General features: G+C 45.9%; 1 protein-coding gene across 1 annotated transcript in view; it reads left to right on the top strand.

Moving 5' to 3' along the window:
• LOC134900736 (uncharacterized) overlaps positions 1 to 18,557 on the top strand; it is a 245,404-nt gene extending 226,847 nt beyond the window's left edge. The window contains exon 5 of the mRNA XM_063914262.1: positions 18,136 to 18,557. Coding sequence (XP_063770332.1) covers positions 18,136 to 18,270 — 135 coding nt within the window. The 3' untranslated portion in view covers positions 18,271 to 18,557. The remainder of the gene's footprint in view (positions 1 to 18,135) is intronic.
• Positions 18,558 to 22,817: the final 4,260 nt, after the last annotated feature.

Here is a 22,817-nt window from a genome sequence, read left to right as displayed (position 1 = left end):
GAAAGGATTCTTGACTCCAGGGTGGTTCGGGGTCGGCTGTCATTTTTGGTGCACTGGAAGGGGTATGGCCCGGAGGAGCGGTCGTGGGTGCGCAGTTGTGATCTTCATGCCCCCAGACTGATACGCTCTTTCTTCTCGCAGTTCCCCGATAAACCTGGTGGTAGGGGTTCTTTGACCCCTCGTCAGAGGGGGGGTACTGTTAGGGTCTCCTGCCCTGTGCTGCCACGTCGTCATGGCAACCGGGAGACAAGTGCTAGCGGAGTAACCTGAGCGCAGCTGATACTCCGGTTCGGGTCTTTTGCTGTGCAGTGGTTATAGGCTTTGTGCACGGCAGGGGATCCGGTGCTGGTTTTTGTGCTCACAGTCTGTGAGGTCTGAGTGGGGCGTGGACAGCACCTGCTTTATAAGGCCTCTTCGCAGTTTAAGCAGATGCTGCTGAATCTTTGTTGGTTAGTCAGTTCCTGAAAGTTAGCCAGTACTGTGTAGCTTTGTATTTGTTTGTTGCTTACTGCAAATAGGCCTGGGGATTTGGTATTATACTCTGCCAATCCAGACCTAGCAGTAAGACTGGAGTCAGTCGTTTAGCTTGCTGGGGTTCTGTTACTACTCTGTGAACTTAGCAAGTTTGCGGCTGTATTCTAAGACTTGCCTGTCTAATCCTGTCTCACTGTGCTAGGTGTCAGGGGTCAGTTTAGTGGCAGTAAGCTGAACCTGTGCACTGCAAGTGAGAATTAGGATTGTGGAGACTCTCCTTGTGTCTATCATTCCATCTCTGACCAAGGAGTTTACTGCCACACCCGTTGGTAACCCTTAAGGGTTTTGCTGTTGCCCTTAGCAACAGCATTTCGGGTTCTCTACGTATTAAAACACAACATCTTGCTTTTCCCATCTGAGCATTTCTAATACAAGGGAGATACCCAGTTCCTTAGCCTCTGGGCTTCTCTGTTCACTTTGTGTGTATTTTGTTACCCTATCACCTTCTGTGTACGTTATGTCATATTCCCCAGTCTGTCTGTGAGTCCATTTGTTTTGCATACCTATCCGTTCAGACACCAGTACATTCCTGCAGGCACTGGTGTGCATAACACTAACACCGGAATGTTACCCTCAAAATACCCTACAGCTGGATACTAGACATCACCTTCCAACCTTTATCTGACCCTTCCTATCATGCAAAGAGGAATTTCTCTGTCCAGGAACTGTTTAAACTAATAATACTCGCTGTCATGGTCTAGGGGAACTAAATCTAAAATATACGCTATATGGGTTAAATATGCAATGTTCTAATAACACGCTACACGCTCACAAACTCCGCCGTAAATACCCATATCATGCGCATGATCGCCGGAGCGATCTTACGCAACTTGCGGATATGTGCACGCACGGCGGACTGAGTGCACAAGCAGCGGGTATGTGCATGGGGTTAGTACAAGGCATATGCATTATGATATTTTTCGACTTTGACAGTCCACCCTTTGGCAGTCAACAATAACTGCCACTATCTAAACATTAAACAGAAAAATATACACTACAATACCTATAAATGATTGGGTGGTAGGAGGAGAGGAGTAGACGGGAAATGTATGACCTAGTGGGATAGTAAAAGCATGTATGTATGAAATCCATGTCTGAGGGGCATGTATCATCGTGCCGTACATGTTCTAGATAAGCTTCGAGATATTGCGAAGTATACATTAAATCCTTCTTATCCCGTATTAAGGGTCTGTAAGTGGGCCAACAAACACTACCGAGCTCTTTTCGGCTTCTTGTTCCAACAAATGGGGTGCACATTTAGTTGATGATACATGGAGGGGGAAAAACATGTGAGTGCTAATATGTGTGTATATATATATCACCTGTCGACTATATGTGTCACTACCTGAAGGTTGTAGAGATGAAGATAAGACACGTATCACAAATACAATCATACAACAATTGTGCAATCATCCTTGGGTGTTGGTTGAAGTCTTGTCCGGATGGGTGTATCCTTGCTGTGGGTGGTAATCAAAGTCTTTCAAGTGTCCATAAAAGTCTTTAAAAGTCTTTACAGTGTCTAAAAAGTCTTTAGAATGTCCATCAAAGTCTGTAGAATGTCCATCAAAGTCTTCTTCCGAATGGATGTATTTTTGCTTGGGAGTAAAACAAAGGAGAAACGGGTGAAAGAAACGGACCGTGGAATCACGTCTTATCACAACATTGTCTCAATTGATGGGTCATAAATTAAATCAGTTTGTGTAACAATGCCCCCGCTCCTCAAACTCATCACTTTGGTACTGCATTAAAATCCGAACACATCTAAATATCAAACCAATCATTACGACGACTCCCAGGATACAAAGGAGAAACTTTCCTACACTCACGATAACATTTTGCGCCCATTCTCCTAAACCAGAGAACCAATTGCGTGGGTTCAACCATGAGACCCAGCCGGTCAGTTCATTACTCACAGCAGTAAGGGTAAGGTTGTGTCTCCTTCGGAACTCCCATTTCAACTGCAAGATATCGTCCATCTTTTGATCTATGACCTCGGTTGGGTCATCAGTGCTGTTTGTAATATACGTGCAGCACTTCACACCATACTGAGGTGCTAGGGTGACACAGTACCCGCCTATCACCGCTGTGATGTAATTGAGAACCATCCTGTGCTGGATCAGTTCCGTTTTGTAAGCTTGCAATTCCCTCCCAGTATACCTGAAGGTGTCATCATACATCTCGGTGATATTATCTATCAGGTTCGCTAGCGCATGAATATACCTAAAATTTATAATTCCTTTGGCGGTACGGGTGATATCTAACGCGAGTAGGAATTGAATCCCGGTGGATTCGTGGATCAAATCAGAGGCTGCGTGCTCTGTCCTATCTATAAGGTGTCTCTTAACGATGTGTTCATAATGAGCGTGAGTGTAAGGAGCTTGAGCATTGCGGTGAACGTCTTTCATCTTATGGGTTATGGTCATTACTTCTGGCAACACTCTTCCAATGTAACACAATCCCTCTGAGTTTGGGGCAAGCCACTTATACGCCTTCCTCCCACATATGAAATATGCATCATCGGGGAGAACATATGGGACAGAATATGACATTACCATATTGCAAACCTTCCAAGTGAAAAATCCTACCCCTAACTCTCTCATCTGTTCAGTACACGTATCAGGCTGTATGATATGCGCACAGTACCCTGGAGATACTTCTCCAACCCGCATGGTCCTACTACCTAGAGTATACCTGTACCGAAAATATCTTCCAGCGTCGGCTATTTGGCGTATAAGTTCTGAGTCTACGGGCATTCTATCGGCTCTGTGTGAAAATGTCATGGTTTGGTTATTCCATGTTACTTCCCAATTTCCCGGCTTTCGGGGATTGGAAATGTTGAAACATACTAAGGATCTATCCACATATTGGTGGAGCTTCAAATTAGGGGGCCTAGAAATATTAAATTTCTTGTCCACCGGTCTTCCACCCCTTAATTCAAGTACCTCATCTATTGTTAAGGGATACGGTACTAGTCCTGACTTGCTCTGACCTTGAGGTACTTGTGAGCACACCCAGCATTCTGTTTGGTTTAAAACCTTACCCACTAATGAGTGATAGTCACTCAATGGATGACGGTCCATGTTGATATTAAGGCTGGACTGACATCTCTGGATGCACCCGTCCTCAACTATGTTTTCACAGTTTCTACAAATACAATTTTCCTCAGCCAACAACCCTTCACAGTGCCTCCTAGTTTCTTGACTACCAGATCGTTTTCTGATACTCGCCTTTGCTCGTTGGATGTGTTGCTCTTGGAATTCTACAAATCCGTCCTTGTCATCAGAACCCATTCCAGATCCTTTCTCGACCTCTCTGGTACTCTCACCGAAACAGACTGCTCTGGTCAACAACAGGGTCAACAGGAAAACCCGGAATGCAGTCTCTTGGGGTAAGTCCAACTTGCAAAAGGGGGGAAAAAGGAGCAAGGAAGGGGGGAAAAGAGGGTAATGGGAGATGGAGAAAATAGTAAAAAGGAAAAAGAAATTTGATGCAACAACCGCCTCTGGTCTTGTAGTTCTCTGTGCTCAGGTGCCGTGACAACAGTCCTGCCTCTCAACCTTCCCGGAACAAGCACTCCAGTGATACGATTTCCTCCACACTCTGCTCTTTGTCACGGGCTTTCTCTGGGTCAGCGACCTTCTTACAGTGGGACGAGTGGACCCAAGTCTCTCTCTCGGCGACCTTCAATGCTGTCGTGCGACTTGGTACGGTCCTTCCCTCCGGTTAATAAGGCAACCTGAGCGTAGAAAATTTCGAATAATTACATAATCCCCAGGTTCAATGTCATGATAATTACTGTCTGGCAGGTCAGGAATCACCAGCTTTAGATTGCTGTTTTGATTCCTCAACTGCTTGCTCATCTTAACCAAATATTTTACAGTTACTTCATTATTGCATTTCAAATCATCCTGGGGGTCAATCATTACATGGGGTTGTCGACCAAAAAGAATCTCAAAGGGTGATAGGTTAAGGGGGGACCTGGGAGTGGTTCTGATGCTGTACAATACAAGTGGCTAAGTTACTGGCCACAACAATACAGTTTCAGCCATCACTTTGCTCAACTTGTTCTTAATAGTGCTGTTTACGCTTTCCACTTTCGCACTTGCCTGTGGGCGGTACGGAGTATGCAGCTTACTATTAATTCCCATTAATTTGCACATAACCTGAAAGACTTCACCTGTAAAGTGGGTACCCCTATCACTTTCAATTATCCTAGGGATACCATATCTGCACACAAATTCCTGCACGATCTTCTTTGCAGTGAACAAAGCAGTATTTGTGGCAGCGGGGAATGCTTCTACCCAATTTGAAAACACGTCAATACAAACCAACACATACTTTAAATTTCTGCAGGGTGGCAACTGTATGAAATCAATTTGTATTACTTGAAAAGGGCCGTCTGTTGGCGGGATATGGGATGGTTCTGTTGGTATTGACTTTCCAATATTCTTCCTCAAGCAGGTAAGGCATGTCATTGCTCTCTTACCCGCATGAGAAGAGAATCCTGGCGCGCACCAGTAGGCTCTTACCAATTTACACATACCCTCTTTGCCCAGATGAGTCAGACCATGTGCCGCCTAAGCTAAACTTGGAAGGTATGGTCTGGGAGCTACTGGCTTACCCTGTCCTGAGGACTCCTGGCCATATCCTTTTGACCTCCAGACTGCCTTTTCCTGTGGAGAACACACATTTTGCATTTCACTTAATTTTTGTGTGTTGACGGTATTGAATACCATCAGTTGTGTGATGTCTGTCTGTATGGGGGTGCTGGCTGCTGATTTAGCAGCTTCGTCTGCCCGGCTGTTACCAAGTGACACTGGGTCTTGGCTGTAAGTGTGGGCTTTGCACTTGATAACAGCCACTCTGTCAGGTTCCTGTATCGCTGCTAGAAGTCTTTTGATGTGGGTCGCATGCACCACGGGTGTGCCAGCTGCCGTCATGAAATTTCTGAGGCGCCATAGGGCCCCGAAATCATGCACTATTCCAAAGGCATACCTAGAATCCGTGTAGATATTGGCTGACTTACCCTTAGCCAATTCACACGCTCTGGTTAGGGCGACCAGCTCAGCAACTTGTGCTGAGTGCGGTGGTCCCAGGGGTTCCGCTTCTATGATACCTTTGTCATCTACGACTGCGTATCCAGTACACAAGTCTCCCGAGTCCGTCTGTCTGTGGCAACTACCGTCAGTGTAAAAAGTAAAATCTACGCCTTCCAGTGGGTTGTCACTGATGTCGGGCCTTGCAGTGAAAGTTTGGTTCAAATATTCCATACAATCATGTGTGTCAGTGTCTGTACTAAATCCTCCTTCACCATCACTCTCATCCCCCACCCTTTGTGCCTGTCCAGGCACACCTGGGAGATACGTTGCAGGATTTAGTGCGCTGCATCTCCTTATGGTGATGTTTACAGGGGCCATTAGTGCTAATTCCCACCTTGTAAACCGTGCTGATGAGACGTGTCTGGTTTGGGCAGAATTCAGTAAGGCTGACACTGCATGAGGTGTATGGATGGTCAGGTTGTGTCCTAACACTACATCTTCGCTTAGATTCACTAGCAATGCTAATGCTGCAACACTTCGCAAGCATGTGGGGAGAGACCGTGCTACGGTGTCCAATTGTGCACTGTAGTAAGCTACCGGCCTGCTGGCATCACCATGTTTCTGGGTTAAAACACCTGCCGCACACCCTGCACTCTCCGTACCGTATAATTCAAAGGGTTTCCCATAATCTGGCATACCTAATGCAGGTGCCTGTGATAGGCACTGTTTGAGTCTCTCAAATGCCAGTTCGGACTCATCTGTGTGCGAAATCCGATCTGGTTTGTTTGACGAGACCATCTCTTGCAAAGGTAGGGCTAGTATGGAGAACCCTGGGATCCAGTTTCGGCAGTACCCACACATTCCTAGGAAAGTGCGGATCTGTTGCTGGGTTTGTGGCAGAGTCATGTCGCGAATCGCCTGTATTCTGTCAGCGGTGAGGTATCTCAGTCCTTGTGTTAAGCAATGTCCCAAGTATTTCACTTTGGTCTGGCACAACTGTAACTTATCCTTTGAAACCTTGTGTCCCGTATTAGAAAGGTGAAACAGAAGCTGTTTCGTGTCTTTCAAGGATGATTCGAGTGAATCAGAACACAGCAGTAAGTCATCTACATACTGTATTAATACTGATCCGCTCTCTTGTTGAAAAGATTGTAAACAGTCATGCAAAGCCTGGGAGAAAATACTTGGGCTGTCAATGAAACCTTGGGGTAAGCGAGTCCAGGTGTACTGTACTCCTCTGTATGTGAATGCAAACAAGTATTTGCTGTCAGGGTGCAGAGGGGCCGAAAAGAAAGCAGAACAGAGGTCAATGACAGTGAAAAACTTTGCAGTAGGAGGAATTTGCATGAGGATGACAGCTGGATTTGGCACTCCGGGGAATTGGCTCTCAACTATCTTGTTTATCCCCTTAGATCCTGCACTAGCCTGTAACCCCTCCTCCCACTCTTTTTCACAGGGAAGATGGGACTATTGGCAGTGCTGGACGTCCTAACTAGGATGCCCTGTTGCAGCAAGCGCTCTATTACTGGGTACACTCCTAATTCCACCTCTGGCTTCAGAGTATACTGTGGGATTTTTGGAGCTATCCTACCATCTTTTACTTGCACCACTACAGGAGCTACATTTGCCATCAATCCAGTGTCTTGTCCATCTTTGGTCCAGAGGGACTCCGGTATCTGGGAGATCATTTCCTCTACCTTGGATGGACACCTGTCTATAACAGCAGAGTGTGACATTAACCTTTGTGGAGTGTCTAACATATCCTGCACTTCCTGAACGTGATTCTCAGGTAAGTCTAAGAAGACACCCTCAGGAGTACAATATATGACACACCACATCTTGCATAATAAATCTCTCCCGAGTAGATTAGTCGGAGCCGATGCAGCCAGCAAAAAGGAGTGCTTAGTCTGTAAATGCCCTATCGTAATCTCTGCTGGTTTACTTAAAGGATAGTGTTGCACTACTCCTGTTACCCCATTGCTGAAATTGTTTTACCCGTTGTTTTCATACCTACCGTTGAATTTAACACTGACCTGGCCGCCCCTGTATCTACAAGGAAAGGTAGTGATCTACCAGCTACATCAACTGTAACCTCGGGTTCATTTCCAAGGCTAGCAATCAACTTCACTGGCTGCAAACTACAGGTGTGGCCCAACCCCTATTGTATGTTGTGACCCTCCCGCAGCGCGGTGGCAGCTACAATATGTGAGGGGGTAACTGAAAATTTCCAGAGGTCTGCCAGTCCTTCCTAGGTGGGTACCTCCTTGTTTCCCCTGCATGTGGCTCGTAATTCCTCCTATGCGGTCCCTGATCCCAATTACGTGTGTCATACTGTGTGTCATGTTCTGGTCTAGGGGGTCGATATACCTTATGTGGATCTTTAAAATTACAGTTCCGTGCGTAATGTCCTTCCCTCTGACATTTATAACATGTTACCACATACAACTTACCATCAGGGGTCTGGGGTTTAGGCTGATGTGGCTTCGTTGTCAGGGCTTTTATACTTACTGTCATCAGCTTATCCTCCTGTGACTCCCTGTGCCTAATGATGTTCCGATCATGCTCAATAGCGGACTCTCTTAATGCAGCCACCGAGATACCTCTCCAACTTGGTTGAGTGGTTTGTACCCTTGTTCTCAACATTTCCTTTAAGCCGTCCATTAATACGTACACTGCTACCTCCCTATGATGCACATTTTCCTTAATGTCCGCGACCCCAGTGTATCTAGCCATTTCCTGCAGTGCTCGATGGAAATAGTCAGAAGCCGTTTGACCTTCTTTTTGTCTAATGGAGAGGATTTTATTCCACTTGACAACAGTTGGGAAATATACTCCTAACTGCCGATTGATCTGTTTTACGTTCTTCTGATTGTATTCATCAGTGAGAGGTACCTCTGCATCTAATTTACAGTTAGCAATTAATTTCACAGGGTCAATATTAGAGGGCAAACATGCCCGTAGCACTGTCCGCCAATCTTTGTTATTGGGTTCGGTGGCGTTACCTAGTTCTCTAATAAACCTCTGACATGCGGCTAGATCTTTCCTGGGATCGGGAAATTCAGACATAATTGTCCTTAATTCTGTCCGGGACCAGGGGCAATGCATAGCAATGTTCCTGACGGGAGTGATTCCCAGAGCGTCGGTCTTCCCATTGGGGACTGCGATCACCCTGACAGGATTCAGTTCAATTACATCATTCTGGGTTGCTTCTACAATGTGAGGTGCAATTGTCTCTGCATAATGTACTGTACCATACTTACCTGTGGACACGACCTCACCTGTCCCTCCGCTAGGGGCCTTTGCTACTGCTCTTACTGGTTGGGCCGTGCCCACTTGGGTGTCTTGTATGGTGGCTGCTAGAGAGAGTGCCGATATCGTGGTGGGTTCATCTTCTTGGTCGCAGTCCTGAGGGAAGTTTAAGATGGGATACAACTTGCACGGGTTAGTATTAATACATTTATTAAGTTCACTCTTATCATATATTAGTATGCCATTCTCTGTAGCCACTTTCTCTCCTGTAATGTACGGTGGTGGTGGTGCAGTTGCTATCAGTTTCCTGCTAGGGTTGGAACCAGCCGCTTGAGCTAATCCCCTTTGCACCCTCCTGTTGCCATAAATGTAAACAATCATAATGTCTAATCCTTTGTTTTCTGGATTTTATTAGACATATCCTTCTCCTTAAATTTTGCAACACCTCAGGACTAAAACTGCCTACCCTAGGGAACGGTTCCCTTTCTTCCGCAGTCATACGTTCCCATTCATTGCATAAGACCTCTGCGTGTGAGCCATATTTCTCACACATTATGTACCTCGCCGACCCTTTGGGCCGCGGAATATCAACCTGAACCCTGGTTGATCGTCCCTTACTTGAGCAACTGGCCCCCATTCTTTGCAGGTATTGCCTTCTCAGCTAATCCCTACAAAAACCAAATTACTCAGAGGTAAGGCGACGGTGAAAGTTCTCAGAGCGCTCTCACCCACTCACGCCCACGTTGGCCAAAACACCTACACACTGTCCTCAGCGCTGGTCGTACCCAACCTACGGCCCTACGTAACCTCTATTTACGGAGAGTGTGTGGGAGTGACTTACCCTTCCCAGTAAATATCAGTCGCTGGAGATTTCCTGAGTGACCAGCGAAACTCCCTTAAAATAAAAAAACTTACACAAATCACGTTGCGTGTACAATTAGCGTCTATGATCCCGCGATTTTACGCAAATGGTGTAATGGGTATCAAGTTGAACTAACTATTGCACACACTAACACGCGGTACAATCGCACGGCGTATAAGTAACTGTTACTTATCCGCTATACGACCAATGGAATCGTTTTTCAGTCTGCGAAACCTCAGCCGGAGCGTATCTGAACGGGCCTATATGGGTACTACGCAAACCCCCGGGGCTGCGCTCTCACCGCTGACCTTTTTCAGGCCACGGTATTCAGAGCTTCGCTTGACTTAGTCAGCGGATTTCTGACTTCGCTGACCTCTTGGTCTGCTGTTATACTAATTGCTCCTTTATACCTTAAACAATGTTAACGTGAGAAAGCCACTCCCACGCCACCAAGTGTCCACTCACCTGATGTGGTCTCCTACGGGATCCCGAATTCTGGGTTCACAAAACCTTTATTTGCACACTCACGCTCGTTCACTCATATACACTTTGGTTTTTCTGTACAGAAAATTAACTTTCATTCAGATAAAACAGCCTAGTCCCAGAGGTGACACAGTAAGAGAAGGTTCTTTTAAACTAAATATTGGAAACTGAACAAATTTGTGCTATTATCGCGTGGCTACCGTATCGCCTAAACTAAAACAATGCTATTGTGTGATTTGTATTAAGTGGGCGTACCTGTACGCACGTTGCGTAAACACGCCACGTGTACGCCTTTACGTTGCATACGCAGTCCCGAACGCTGTCCGAGACACGTGTACAAAGGCCGTACGTTCCGCAGTACTACAAATCCCACACTTCTATAAATGTAAGCGATATTTAACTATAATCACTTACTTAACACTACACACAGTTTCCACTGTATCAACCTTTACAACTAGGCCAGGCTGCGTGTGCGTTTTACACTTACTCCCTTAAATATTAACTATATGTTAACTAAATAGCAACAAATTTTCCAGTACAGATCAAAATAAACCTAGTAATCAGTGATTATGGCAACGGTGTGAGCAGATATGCAAAGTACAAAATACAGGTGTGTGCATGTGATGCATGCGCATTTGGCGCCAAAACAAATTTACAGATTTTAAAAAGAAAAATAGCTTTTGCGTTCTTACCTTACGGATCCCTCCAGCATCCCTTCAAACCATGCGGGGCAGACGCTTATCTAATCAGCACTAGTGTATCCACCAACCAAGAGAAGGCTACAGGGGATACTCCGCCCTTTGCTGATAGATAAAGTCTGCGAAAACTCTGCTAGGCTGCGGGTATGAGAAGGAACCGGACGAGCAATTGATAATGTCGGTATTATCTTAGACCGCAAAGTTATACCCCTTTGTACACTATTACCGTTGAGCCGCTATGGCCGCTAGACTACGTGCACGTGCTACGCACTTTGTACGCTATTTGCGTACAGAGTCCTGCACGTGGTACGCACTTGGCGTACGCACGCTGCGCTGAGTGTACGGAGTACACACAGCGAGCGCTCACACAATGGATAACCTTTAAACCTTGTTAATGATACAATGTAATGATATGCTTATACTTTAAACCTTTGGCAGCAAAGTACTGCAAAGATGTTATACCTTTAAACCTTAAGTAGCGCTGGCGATACAAAGTATCCGCAGTGCGTACACCTTAACAATGCTTATACACCTTAAACAGATAAATCTACTTTAAAGCCCATGCAGGAAAGTGAAAACACAACACTGTTTGTAGTTGAAACCACAGGGTTCTAAGGCCTCCGTGGATTGATTCCAAAAAGGTAAAACAATACAGTTTATACACTACAGGCTAACAAGTAAATCTAAACAGAAATAATGGCTACAGAGAATGTACGTACGTGAGAATATTCGCAAGCGCAACCCGAACTCGGTCCTCCGCTGGTCATACAGATAGCGTTTAGAGTCTTCTGACCGGCCAGGCAACAACGGTCCTTATATACACAACATGCATACACAATACAATGGTCACTGTAATCTCATTGTTCATTGGACACAGAGATATGTCTCCACATTACAGCAAAGGTCATAGGTGGATTTGAAAAGGTGGGCGCTGTCTTTCCCAACTGCTCTTGTGGGTGGTATCCTCTGGATTCCCGCCGCATATGTAATTTACAGTAAATACAGTTAATGTTCATAATCTACTTTTGTACATAACTATACGCAGGAACAAGCGATCTTTCTCTAACTAACACCGGAATGTTACCCTCAAAATTCCCTACAGCTGGATACTAGACATCACCTTCCAACCTTTATCTGTCCCTTCCTATCATGCAAAGAGGAATCTCTCTGTCCAGGAACTGTTTAAACTAATAATACTCGCTGTCATGGTCTAGGGGAACTATATTTAAAATATACGCTATATGGGTTAAATATGCAATGTTCTAATAACACACTACACGCTCACAAACTCCGCCGTAAATACCCATATCATGCGCATGATCGCCGGAGCGATCTTACGCAACTTGCGGATATGTGCACACACGGCGGACTGAGTGCACGAGCAGCGGGCATGTGCATGGGGTTAGTACAAGGCATATGCATTATGATATTTTTCGACTTTGACAGAAGGGGGGGATTTTATGGTATCACTGGACGTGAAGGATGCCTACCTTCATGTCCCCATATATCCTCCTCATCAGGAGTACCTGAGATTCGCTGTACAGGACTGTCATTACCAGTTTCAGACGTTGCCGTTTGGACTTTCCACGGCACCGAGGATTTTCACCAAGGTGATGACGGAGATGATGGTGCTCCTGCGCAGGCGAGGAGTCACAATTATCCCGTACTTGGACGATCTCCTGATAAAAGCGAGATCGAGAGATCAATTGCTAAAGAGCGTGTCACTCTCCCTGAGAGTGCTACAACAGCACGGTTGGATTCTCAATCTGCCAAAGTCACAATTGGTTCCAACGACTCGACTATCATTCCTAGGCATGATTCTGGACACGGAACAGAAGAGGGTTTTTCTCCCAATGGAAAAAGCCCAGGACCTCCAGAACATGGTCAGAGACCTGCTAAAACCAAAAAGAGTGTCTGTTCATCAATGCACTCGAGTTCTGGGGAAAATGGTAGCAGCCTACGAGGACATCCCCTTCGGCAGGCTCCATGCAAGGATATATATCAGTGGGACCTTCTGGACAAGTGGTCAGGGTCTCATCTACAACTACATCAGAAGATAAGCCTGTCCCCCAGGGCCAGGGTGTCTCTCCTGTGGTGGCTGCAGAGTGCTCACCTTCTAGAGGGTCGCAGGTTCGGCATTCAGGACTGGGTTCTGTTAACCACGGACGCGAGCCTCGGGCTGGGGAGCAGTCACACATGGAAGAAATTTTCAGGGACTGTGGTCAAGCCAGGAGGCTTGTCTACACATCAACGTGCTGGAATCGAGGGCCATATACAACTGCCTACGACAAGCGGAGAATCTTTTTCGCGACTTACCGGTGCTGATTCAATCAGACAACGTCACAGCCGTGGCTCATATAAACCGCCAAGGCGGGACAAGGAGCAGAGTGGCAATGGCGGAAGCCACCAGGATTCTTCGCTGGGCAGAAAATTACGTAAGTGTTCTGTCAGCGGTCTTCATACCGGGAGTGGACAACTGGGAAGCAGACTTCCTCAGCAAACACGATCTCCATCCAGGAGATTGGGGTCTTCATCAAGAAGTCTTTGCAGAAATAACAAGTCGTTGGGGACTTCCTCAAATAGACATGATGGCGTCACACCTCAACAAAAAGCTTCGGAGGTATATTGCCAGGTCAAGGGACCCTCAGGCAGTAGCGGTAGACGCCCTAGTGACACCATGGGTGTTTCAGTCGGTCTATGTGTTCCCTCCTCTGCCTCTCATCTCAAAAATATTGAGAATCATAAGACGAAAAAGAGTACAGATAATGCTCATTGTTCCAGATTGGCCTCGAAGGGCCTGGTATTCGGATCTTCAGGAAATGATCACAGAAGATCCGTGGCCTCTTCCTCTCAGGGAGGACCTGTTGCAGCAGGGGCCCTGCGTATTCCAAGACTTACCGCGGCTACGTTTGACGGCATGGCGGTTGAACACCGGATCCTAGCTGGGAGAGGTATTCCGGAGGAAGTCATCCCTACTCTGATAAAGGCTAGGAAGGAGGTGACGGCGAAACATTATCACCGTATTTGGAGGAAGTATGTATCTTGGTGTGAAGCCAAGAATGCTCCTACGGAAGATTTCCATCTGGGCCGTTTTCTCCACTTTCTACAGCCAGGAGTGGATATGGGCCTGAAGTTAGGCTCCATTAAGGTACAGATTTCGGCCCTATCTATATTCTTTCAGAAGGAATTAGCTTCTTTCCCAGAAGTCCAGACTTTTGTGAAGGGAGTGCTGCACATCCAGCCTCCTTTTGTGGCACCTTGGGACCTTAACGTGGTGTTAAAGGTTCCTAAAATCTCACTGGTTTGAACCTCTTCAAATGGTGGAATTAAAATTTCTCACTTGGAAGGTGGTCATGGTATTGAATAAATCTAAAAAACACAGCGCTCTATGATTATACCACCAAGAAATCTGTTAATTACTAACAATAATTAAAAACACCTAATCTCTGCTGCTCCCACCGGTGGTACTGTTCCACCAATTACCAAGAAGCATAGATTATATTAAACAAGGGAGCGCTGAAACAGGGTCAATTTATATCACACATTTATTACAATCCACATATATACAGCAAATAAAATCAGGAATAATATCCGGATATTAAAACAATATAGTGCACTTTTTGTTCAATCCCATGCCCTGAGCTCAAATTTATAAATGTCTATTCACGTAGACAGATCCGTTCAACCTCCGCTGGTTCACATTAATTGTGTCTAACTATGGCTATGTTGCTTTGAAAATCAGGTTGGTTTAGATAAAGCAATCTTTTTTATTATTTGTATCCAGCCAAGTTGTAACAGTCACTAGAGAAGCTCTTTAGTGTGTAACAGTAGGGGGAGAGCGCTGTGTAGTGAGTGTATGCACAGCGGTATGCTACGACCCCTACGTCCGAGCCGCAGCGCGTCCTTGAAGGGATACTCACAGCCGCCTCGGCTTCCCTTGGGGTGCGGACCGCCTTTCGCTCGGTCCTGCTGTTGCTTTGTCCCCAATCAAGTCTCCACAGCACTCTATGCGGCAGCGGGATCAGTATGTGAAGCAGCTCCGGGCACCGGAATCCAAGTAGTGAAAGCCCCTCTTACACGTTTCTCCGCCCACGGGGCCGGCGGTTTCGTCAGAGAATCGGTCCGCACCCCAAGGGAAGCCGAGAGCTTCTCTAGTGACTGTTACAACTTGGCTGGATACAAATAATAAAAAAGATTGCTTTATCTAAACCAACCCGATTTTCAAAGCAACATAGCCACAGTTAGACACAATTAATGTGAACCAGCGGAGGTTGAACGGATCTGTCTACGTGAATAGACATTTATAAATTTGAGCTCAGGGCATGGGATTGAACAAAAAGTGCACAATATTGTTTTAATATCCGGATATTATTCCTGATTTTATTTTCTGTATATATGTGGATTGTAATAAATGTGTGATATAAATTGACCCTGTTTCAGCGCTCCCTTGTTTAATATAATCTATGGGTCATGTTATTGGCCCTGGCATCTGCAAGGCGGGTGTCCGAATTGGCGGCCTTGTCTCACAAGAGTCCCTATTTGATTTTCCATGTGGATAGAGCTGAGTTGAGGACTCGTCCTCAATTTTTGCCTAAGGTGGTTTCTTCACTTCATATGAACTAACCTATTGTGGTGCCTGTGGCTACAGGTGACTTGGAGGACTCCCAAGTCCCTGGATGTAGTCAGGGCCTTAAAAATGTATGTAGCCAGGACGGCTAGGGTTAGGAAAACAGAGGCTCTGTTTGTCCTGTATGCAGCCAACAAGGTTGGCGTTCCTGCGTCTAAGCAGACTATTGCTCGCTGGATCTGTAACACGATTCAGCAGGCTCATTCTACGGCTGGATTGCCGTTACCAGATTCGGTAAAGGCCCATTCCACTAGGAAGTTGGGCTCTTCTTGGGTGGCTGCCCTCGGCGTTACAGCTTTGCCGAGCAGCTACTTGGTCGGGTTCAAACACTTTGCAAAATTCTACAAGTTTGATACCCTGGCCGATGAGGACCTCGTGTTTGCTCAATCGGTGCTGCAGAGTCATCCGCACTCCAGCCCGGTTTGGAGCTTTTGTATAAACCCAATGGTCCTTACGGAGTCCCCAGCATCCTCTAGGACGTAAGAGAAAATAAGATTTTAAACCTACCGGTAAATCTTTTTCTCCTAGTCCGTAGAGGATGCTGGGCGCCCGTCCCCGTGCGGACTCAATCTGCAAGACTTGTATATAGTTGTTGCTTATATAAGGGTTATGTTACAGTTGGGATCGGTCTTTGACTGATACTGTTTTTTGTTCATACTGTTAACTGGTTGCGTATATTCCAGGTGATACGGTGTGGTTGGTGTGGGCTAGTATGAATCTTGCCCTTAGATTAACAAAATCCTTTCCTCATATTGTCCATCTCCTCTGGGCACAGTTTCTCTAACTGAGGTCTGGAGGAGGGGCATAGAGGGAGGAGTCAGTGCACACTCATACTAAAAGTTCTTTATAGTGCCCATGTCTCCTGCGGAGCCCGTCTATACCCCATGGTCCCAGCATCCTCTACGGACTAGGAGAAAGATTTACCGGTAGGTTTAAAATCTTATTTTTTTTACTCTTTTGTTCAGTGGTGAAATGGTGTAATTTGGTGGTTTCTTTGTGATGTGGCTGTTCACTAAAAAAACATCCAAATCTTCATCTGAGGAATATTCATCGGTGTCATCACAATGGTTCCTTTTTACTGATTGTTTTCTGCTTCCACTTTGTTGTGATGTACCTTGATTAGACTCTTTTTCTTGATTTTTTCTTTGAATTTCTTGAATCAATATAGAGAATTGTTCTTCGTCTTTTATTGCTGTTCTGTGTCCTTGATTGAATGAGTTTTGAATGAGTCTATTCCGGTATGTAAAATTTCTGTGATTGTAGGGTTTGTGTTCTCTTTGTCCTCTATATGTGGGTCTTTGATTGATGAGTGGTCTTTTTTCTTCTATTTTTTTGAATTGTTGAGGTTCGTAGATGGAAGGTTTTCTTTCATGTTTGGTGTCTGTATATGTGAATTTTTTCCCACGATTCTGTAAAGGTTTTATTGTCTGAATAGTTCTTTTTTCATTTTGGGATTTCTTATATGTGTGTTGTTCATCCAAGTCTCTTAAACTTTTTTTGTTTTTGATTTATTATGTTTCCTTCCAATTTACTTATTTTTTCATTAGTCATCTTCATTAATTTACCGAAATCCTTCATTTTAGACAGAGGTTCAAACCTTTTTTCATAGATGTGTATATTTTCATTGATTTTATTCAATGACAGTTCTCGGTCCTTCACTATTAATTTCATAACATTTTGGGAACAGGTGTCCAGTATTTGATTCCATTGCTTATAAAAATCGGTTTGTAATGGGTCAAAGGTGGCATTTTTCTGCATTCTGAGACCTTTAGGAATCATATCATTTTCCAAATATTTTTTTAACGTGGTAATTTAAGTACCTAGTACTCTGTAATCAAAATAAGACTGTGAAACATGCAAAAAACAGATCCGATACGAGTGACCCTCGCCATGCATCGTTCTTCGACTTTATACCAATTCCTCAGTGCGAAAAAATAACCCTAAGTATTTACTACACTATTTGCAAACCGATGCTGCCAGCAACGGCGGGCGGAGAGCTACATTCGGCAGCATGGCCCTCGCTGGCGATATCACCCTTCGGACATGCATGCATCATTGACGATGTATCGGCCACATTGTCCACTTTACTGTCTAGTGTGTACCCAGCTTAAGGCCTGATTCATCTTAGTAAGCCGATGGTTTGCCTACTACTCCGATGTTAGAAGATCGGTGCATGCGTCAGTCTTCTACTGTGAGATCTCTTGCAGTTCCCTGCTTCCTTTTGGGGGGCAAGCCAGGGGTGGGGATGGCCAGTTCCCGGAAACTGGATTGCTTTCTGTGACTGTTGAAGTCAAGGTCTACATCTTCAGACACAAATTGCTGTGAGAGCCTCAGACTCGCTCATATGGCTGATATTTACGCATAGTGATCCAATGCAGCAGTATATCACATGAGCCGGCAGGAAACATCTATTGACACAAGATGCAGCACTTGCACCATATTGGAACACATCTGTATGAATGAATAATGGGGGGTTGTCAAATTTATAAGGTGAATCAGATATATTTGTTCTTTTTGGCCATGTATTGCCATTGCCTTTCAGTTTCTGTGTTTTTCAATTTTTCTTAGTTATTAACTGTAAAATATTAGGGATTAGTCATGTTCCTGTGTATATCTCATGTTTCAGTGTAACATCTTTCATAGGCAGCTGAGTCCTACCTGGTCCATCTGTTCCAAGATGCCTGCCTGTGGGCTTTCCACGCCAAGAGGACCACTCTACACGTCGGTGATATTCAGCTTGCACAGCAGATTAGAGGGATCCATGACGAGCTGGGATAAACTGAAGCACTTTTTTATGACCTTGAAGATTTACAGGCTTCACCACGTTTTACATTTCACACGTTTGTTATTAAATAAGTTGATCTGTTTGGTTGCTTTTAATTCCTAGATTTTATAGTGTGTGAGAAGGTAACTTTTTGCGTACTCATGTTACAGCATATGGACATCTGCCCTATGTGGTTCTTTGTCACTCTGACAGCAACAATCTCCATGATCCTTTCATGCTTTATATGCAAATAGTTGTATTTGTATAGTTGACAATAAAACTGATTTGGTCTTTCAAAAAAGTGTGTAGCAGCAATGGACATATTGTGCATCAATCTTGTCCTTTTATGAAACACCTCCCTCAAGACTGGGACACTTTAAGTGTTTGTTATGTCCTAAGACTATAATTGGCCACCGACCCCCAACTCCCTTTCTATAATACTGTAATTTGGCTGCTGTTTTGTCATTCAGACTGTGGAATACACTTTTATCAATGGCTTTTTGGGAAGCAGTTTGGTAGAATAATGGCAAAGTACTTTGTTTTCTGGCTATCCAGCGTCACAGAGGAGCCATTGCCAATTTGCATATGGATAAACGTATAAGTGGTTGGGTAAGAAAATGCAGATGCACACTAAGCACTGCTAATCAGAAGAATTATAATAAACTCTGCAATCTAACGCAGAATAAAATAAAGGTGCGTAGCATAATTTCTGGTTAAAAATATATGGGCCCACCAACCACGACCAGGTGGGTCCCTAGCACTAAGGTTCAAGTCTGGGGCACTGGACCCCCCAATTCAGCACAGGCCAACCGCTCCATGGCATCACACTAGTGAGAGGTTAAAGTGTTAGCTTCTGCTTCTTGTGTAACACTATGTGTTAAGAGCGTTACAGGACAAGTGGATGTGAATGGCGGCGTGGGATGTAGGTAAGTATGTGTAGGTGTGTTTTAATAAAATTATACTGTCACGGTGTCTTTATTTGATTTTCTCTGACGTCCTAGTGGATGCTGGGAACTCCGTAAGGACCATGGGGAATAGACGGGCCCCGCAGGAGACTGGGCACTCTAAAGAAAAGATTAGGTACTATCTGGTGTGCACTGGCTCCTCCCTCTATGCCCCTCCTCCAGACCTCAGTTAGAATCTGTGCCCGGCCAGAGCTGGGTGCTCCTAGTGGGCTCTCCTGAGCTTGCTAGAAAGAAAGTATTTGTTAGGTTTTTTATTTTCAGTGAGATCTGCTGGCAACAGACTCACTGCTACGAGGGACTGAGGGGAGAGAAGCAAACCTACCTGCTTGCAGCTAGCTTGTGCTTCTAAGGCTACTGGACACCCATTAGCTCCAGAGGGATCGAACACAGGGCCCGACCTCGATCGTCCGGAGCCGCGCCGCCGTCCCCCTTGCAGAGACAGAAGACAGAAGAAGCGACGAAATCGGCGGCTGAAGACTCCTGTCTTCATTAAGGTAGCGCACAGCACTGCAGCTGTGCGCCATTGCTCCCACTGCACACCACACACTCCGGTCACTGTTGGGTGCAGGGGGGGGGGGCGCCCTGGGCAGCAATTAGATTACCTTTTGGCACAAAATGCACATAATACAGTTTATAAAACTGTATATGTGCAAAAAAAAAACGCCATTAATATTATACAAAATGCGGGAGAAGCCCGCCGCTGAGGGGGCGGGGCCTTCTTCCTCAGCACACCAGCGCCATTTTCTCTTCACAGCTCCACTGGAAGGACGCTCCCCAGGCTCTCCCCTGCAGTATCCATTACAACAAGGGTAAAAAGAGAGGGGGGGCACATAAATGTAGGCGCAATTGTGATAATAAGCAGCTATTGGGAAAAATCACTCTTTTTAGTGTAAATCCCTGTGTTATATAGCGCTGTGGTGTGTGCTGGTATACTCTCTCTCTGTCTCCCCAAAGGACTTTGTGGGGTCCTGTCCTCAGTCAGAGCATTCCCTGTGTGTGTGCGGTGTGCCGGTACGGCTGTGTCGACATGTTTGATGAGGGTTACCTGGAGGTGGAGCAAGGGCAGATAAGTGTGGTGTCGCCCCCGACGGGGCCGACACCTGATTGGATGGATATGTGGAAGGTTTTAACCGACAGTGTCAACTCCTTACATAAAAGGTACGATGACGCAGCAGCCTTGGTACAGCCGGGATCTCAGCCCGCGCCTGCCCAGGCGTCTCAGAGGCCATCAGGGGCTCATAAACGCCCGCTAGCTCAGATGGTAGACACAGATGTCGACACGGAGTCTGACTCCAGTGTAGATGAGGATGAGACAAATGCACAGTCTACAAAAGCCATCCGATGCATGATTACTCAATGAAAAATGTATTGCACATTTCTGATATTAACCCGGTTACTACCAAGAAGGGTATTATGTTTGGGGAGAAAAAGCAGCCAGTGACTTTTCCCCCATCTGATAAATTAAATGAATTGTGTGAGGAAGCGTGGAGTTCCCCCGATAAGAAACTAGTGATTTCTAAGAGGTTACTGATGGCGTACCCTTTCCCGCCAACGGACAGGTTACGTTGGGAAACATCCCCTAGGGTGGACAAGGCGCTCACACGCTTATCAAAAAAGGTGGCACTGCCGTCTCAGGATACGGCCGCCTTAAAGGAGCCTGCGGATAGAAAGCAGGAAGCTATCCTGAAGTCTGTGTATACACACTCAGGTACTATACTGAGACCTGCTATTGCTTCAGCATGGATGTGTAGTGCTGCAGCCGCATGGTCTGATTCCCTGTCAGACAACATTGATTCCCTCGACAGGGATACTATTTTGCTAACCATAGAACATATAAAAGACGTCGTCTTATATATGCGGGATGCACAGAGGGACATTTGCCTGCTGGCATCTAGAATTAATGCAATGTCCATTTCTGCCAGGAGGGTCTTATGGACTCGGCAATGGACAGGAGATGCTGATTCTAAAAGACACATGGAGGTGTTGCCTTATAAGGGTGAGGAATTGTTTGGGGACGGTCTCTCGGACCTCGTATCCACGGCAACAGCCGGGAAGTCAACTTTTTTACCTCAGGTTCCCTCACAGCCTAAGAAAGCACCGTATTATCATGTACAGTCCTTTCGGCCTCAGAAAGGCAAGCGGATCAGAGGCGCATCCTTTCTGCCCAGAGGCAGGGGTAGAGGAAAGAAGCTGCACCAGGCAGCCAGTTCCCAGGAACAAAAATCCTCCCCCGCTTCCTCTAAGTCCACCGCATGACGCTGGGGCTCCACAGGCGGAGCCAGGTGCGGTGGGGGCGCGTCTCCGAAACTTCAGCAACCAGTGTGTTCGCTCACAAGTGGATCTCTGGGCTGTACAAATTGTATCTCAGGGATACAAGCTGGAGTTCGAGGCGACTCCCCCTCGCCGTTACCTCAAATCAGCCTTACCAGCTGCTCCCAGGGAAAGGGAGGTAGTACTGGCGGCAATTCACAAGCTGTACCTCCAGCAGGTGATAATCAAGGTTCCCCTCCTTCAACAGGGACGGGGTTACTATTCCACAATGTTTGTGGTACCGAAACCAGACGGTTCGGTGAGGCCCATTCTGAATTTAAAATCCTTGAACACTTATATAAGGAAGTTCAAGTTCAAAATGGAATCGCTCAGGGCGGTTATTGCAAGCCTGGAAGAGGGGGATTTTATGGTGTCGCTGGACATCAAGGATGCTTACTTGCATGTCCCCGTTTACCCACCTCACCAGGAGTACCTCAGGTTTGTGGTACAGGATTGTCATTACCAATTCCAGACGTTGCCGTTTGGTCTGTCCACGGCACCGAGAGTATTTACCAAAGTAATGGCCGAAATTATGATACTCCTTCGGAAGAAGGGAGTTATAATTATCCCGTACTTGGACGATCTCCTTATAAAGGCGAGGTCCAGAGAGCAGTTGTTAGTCAGCGTAGCACTTTCTTGGGAAGTGTTGCAACAGCACGGCTGGATTCTGAATATCCCAAAGTCGCAGCTGATTCCTGCGACGCGTCTGCTCTTCCTGGGCATGATTCTGGACACAGAACAGAAGAAGGTGTTTCTCCCGGTGGAGAAGGCCCAGGAATTGTCATCTCTGGTCAGGGACCTCCTGAAACCAAAACAGGTGTCGGTGCATCACTGCACGCGAGTCCTGGGAAAGATGGTGGCTTCTTACGAAGCAATTCCCGTCGGCAGGTTCCATGCAAGGATCTTTCAGTGGGATCTGAAATACAAATGGTCCGGATCGCATCTTCAGATGCATCGGTTGACCACCCTGGCCCTTTTGTGCCTCCAGTGGCACCTTGGGATCTTAACGTTGTGTTGGATTTCCTGAAATCCCACTGGTTTTAGCCACTTAAGACCGTGGAGCTTAAATAAGTGGTCATGCTATTGGCCTTAGCTTTGGCTAGGCGTGTGTCAGAATTGGCGGCTTTGTCGTGTAAAAGCCCTTATCTGATCTTCCATATGGACAGGGCAGAATTGAGGACTCGTCCCCAATTTCTCCCTAAGGTGGTATCAGCGTTTCATTTGAACCAACCTATTGTGGTGCCTGCGGCTACTCGGGACTTGGAGGACTCCAAGTTACTAGATGT

The sequence above is a fragment of the Pseudophryne corroboree genome, chromosome 1, assembly GCF_028390025.1.
Source record: "Pseudophryne corroboree isolate aPseCor3 chromosome 1, aPseCor3.hap2, whole genome shotgun sequence".
Lineage (NCBI taxonomy): Eukaryota > Metazoa > Chordata > Amphibia > Anura > Myobatrachidae > Pseudophryne > Pseudophryne corroboree.
This window is presented reverse-complemented; position numbering and strand designations above follow the sequence as displayed.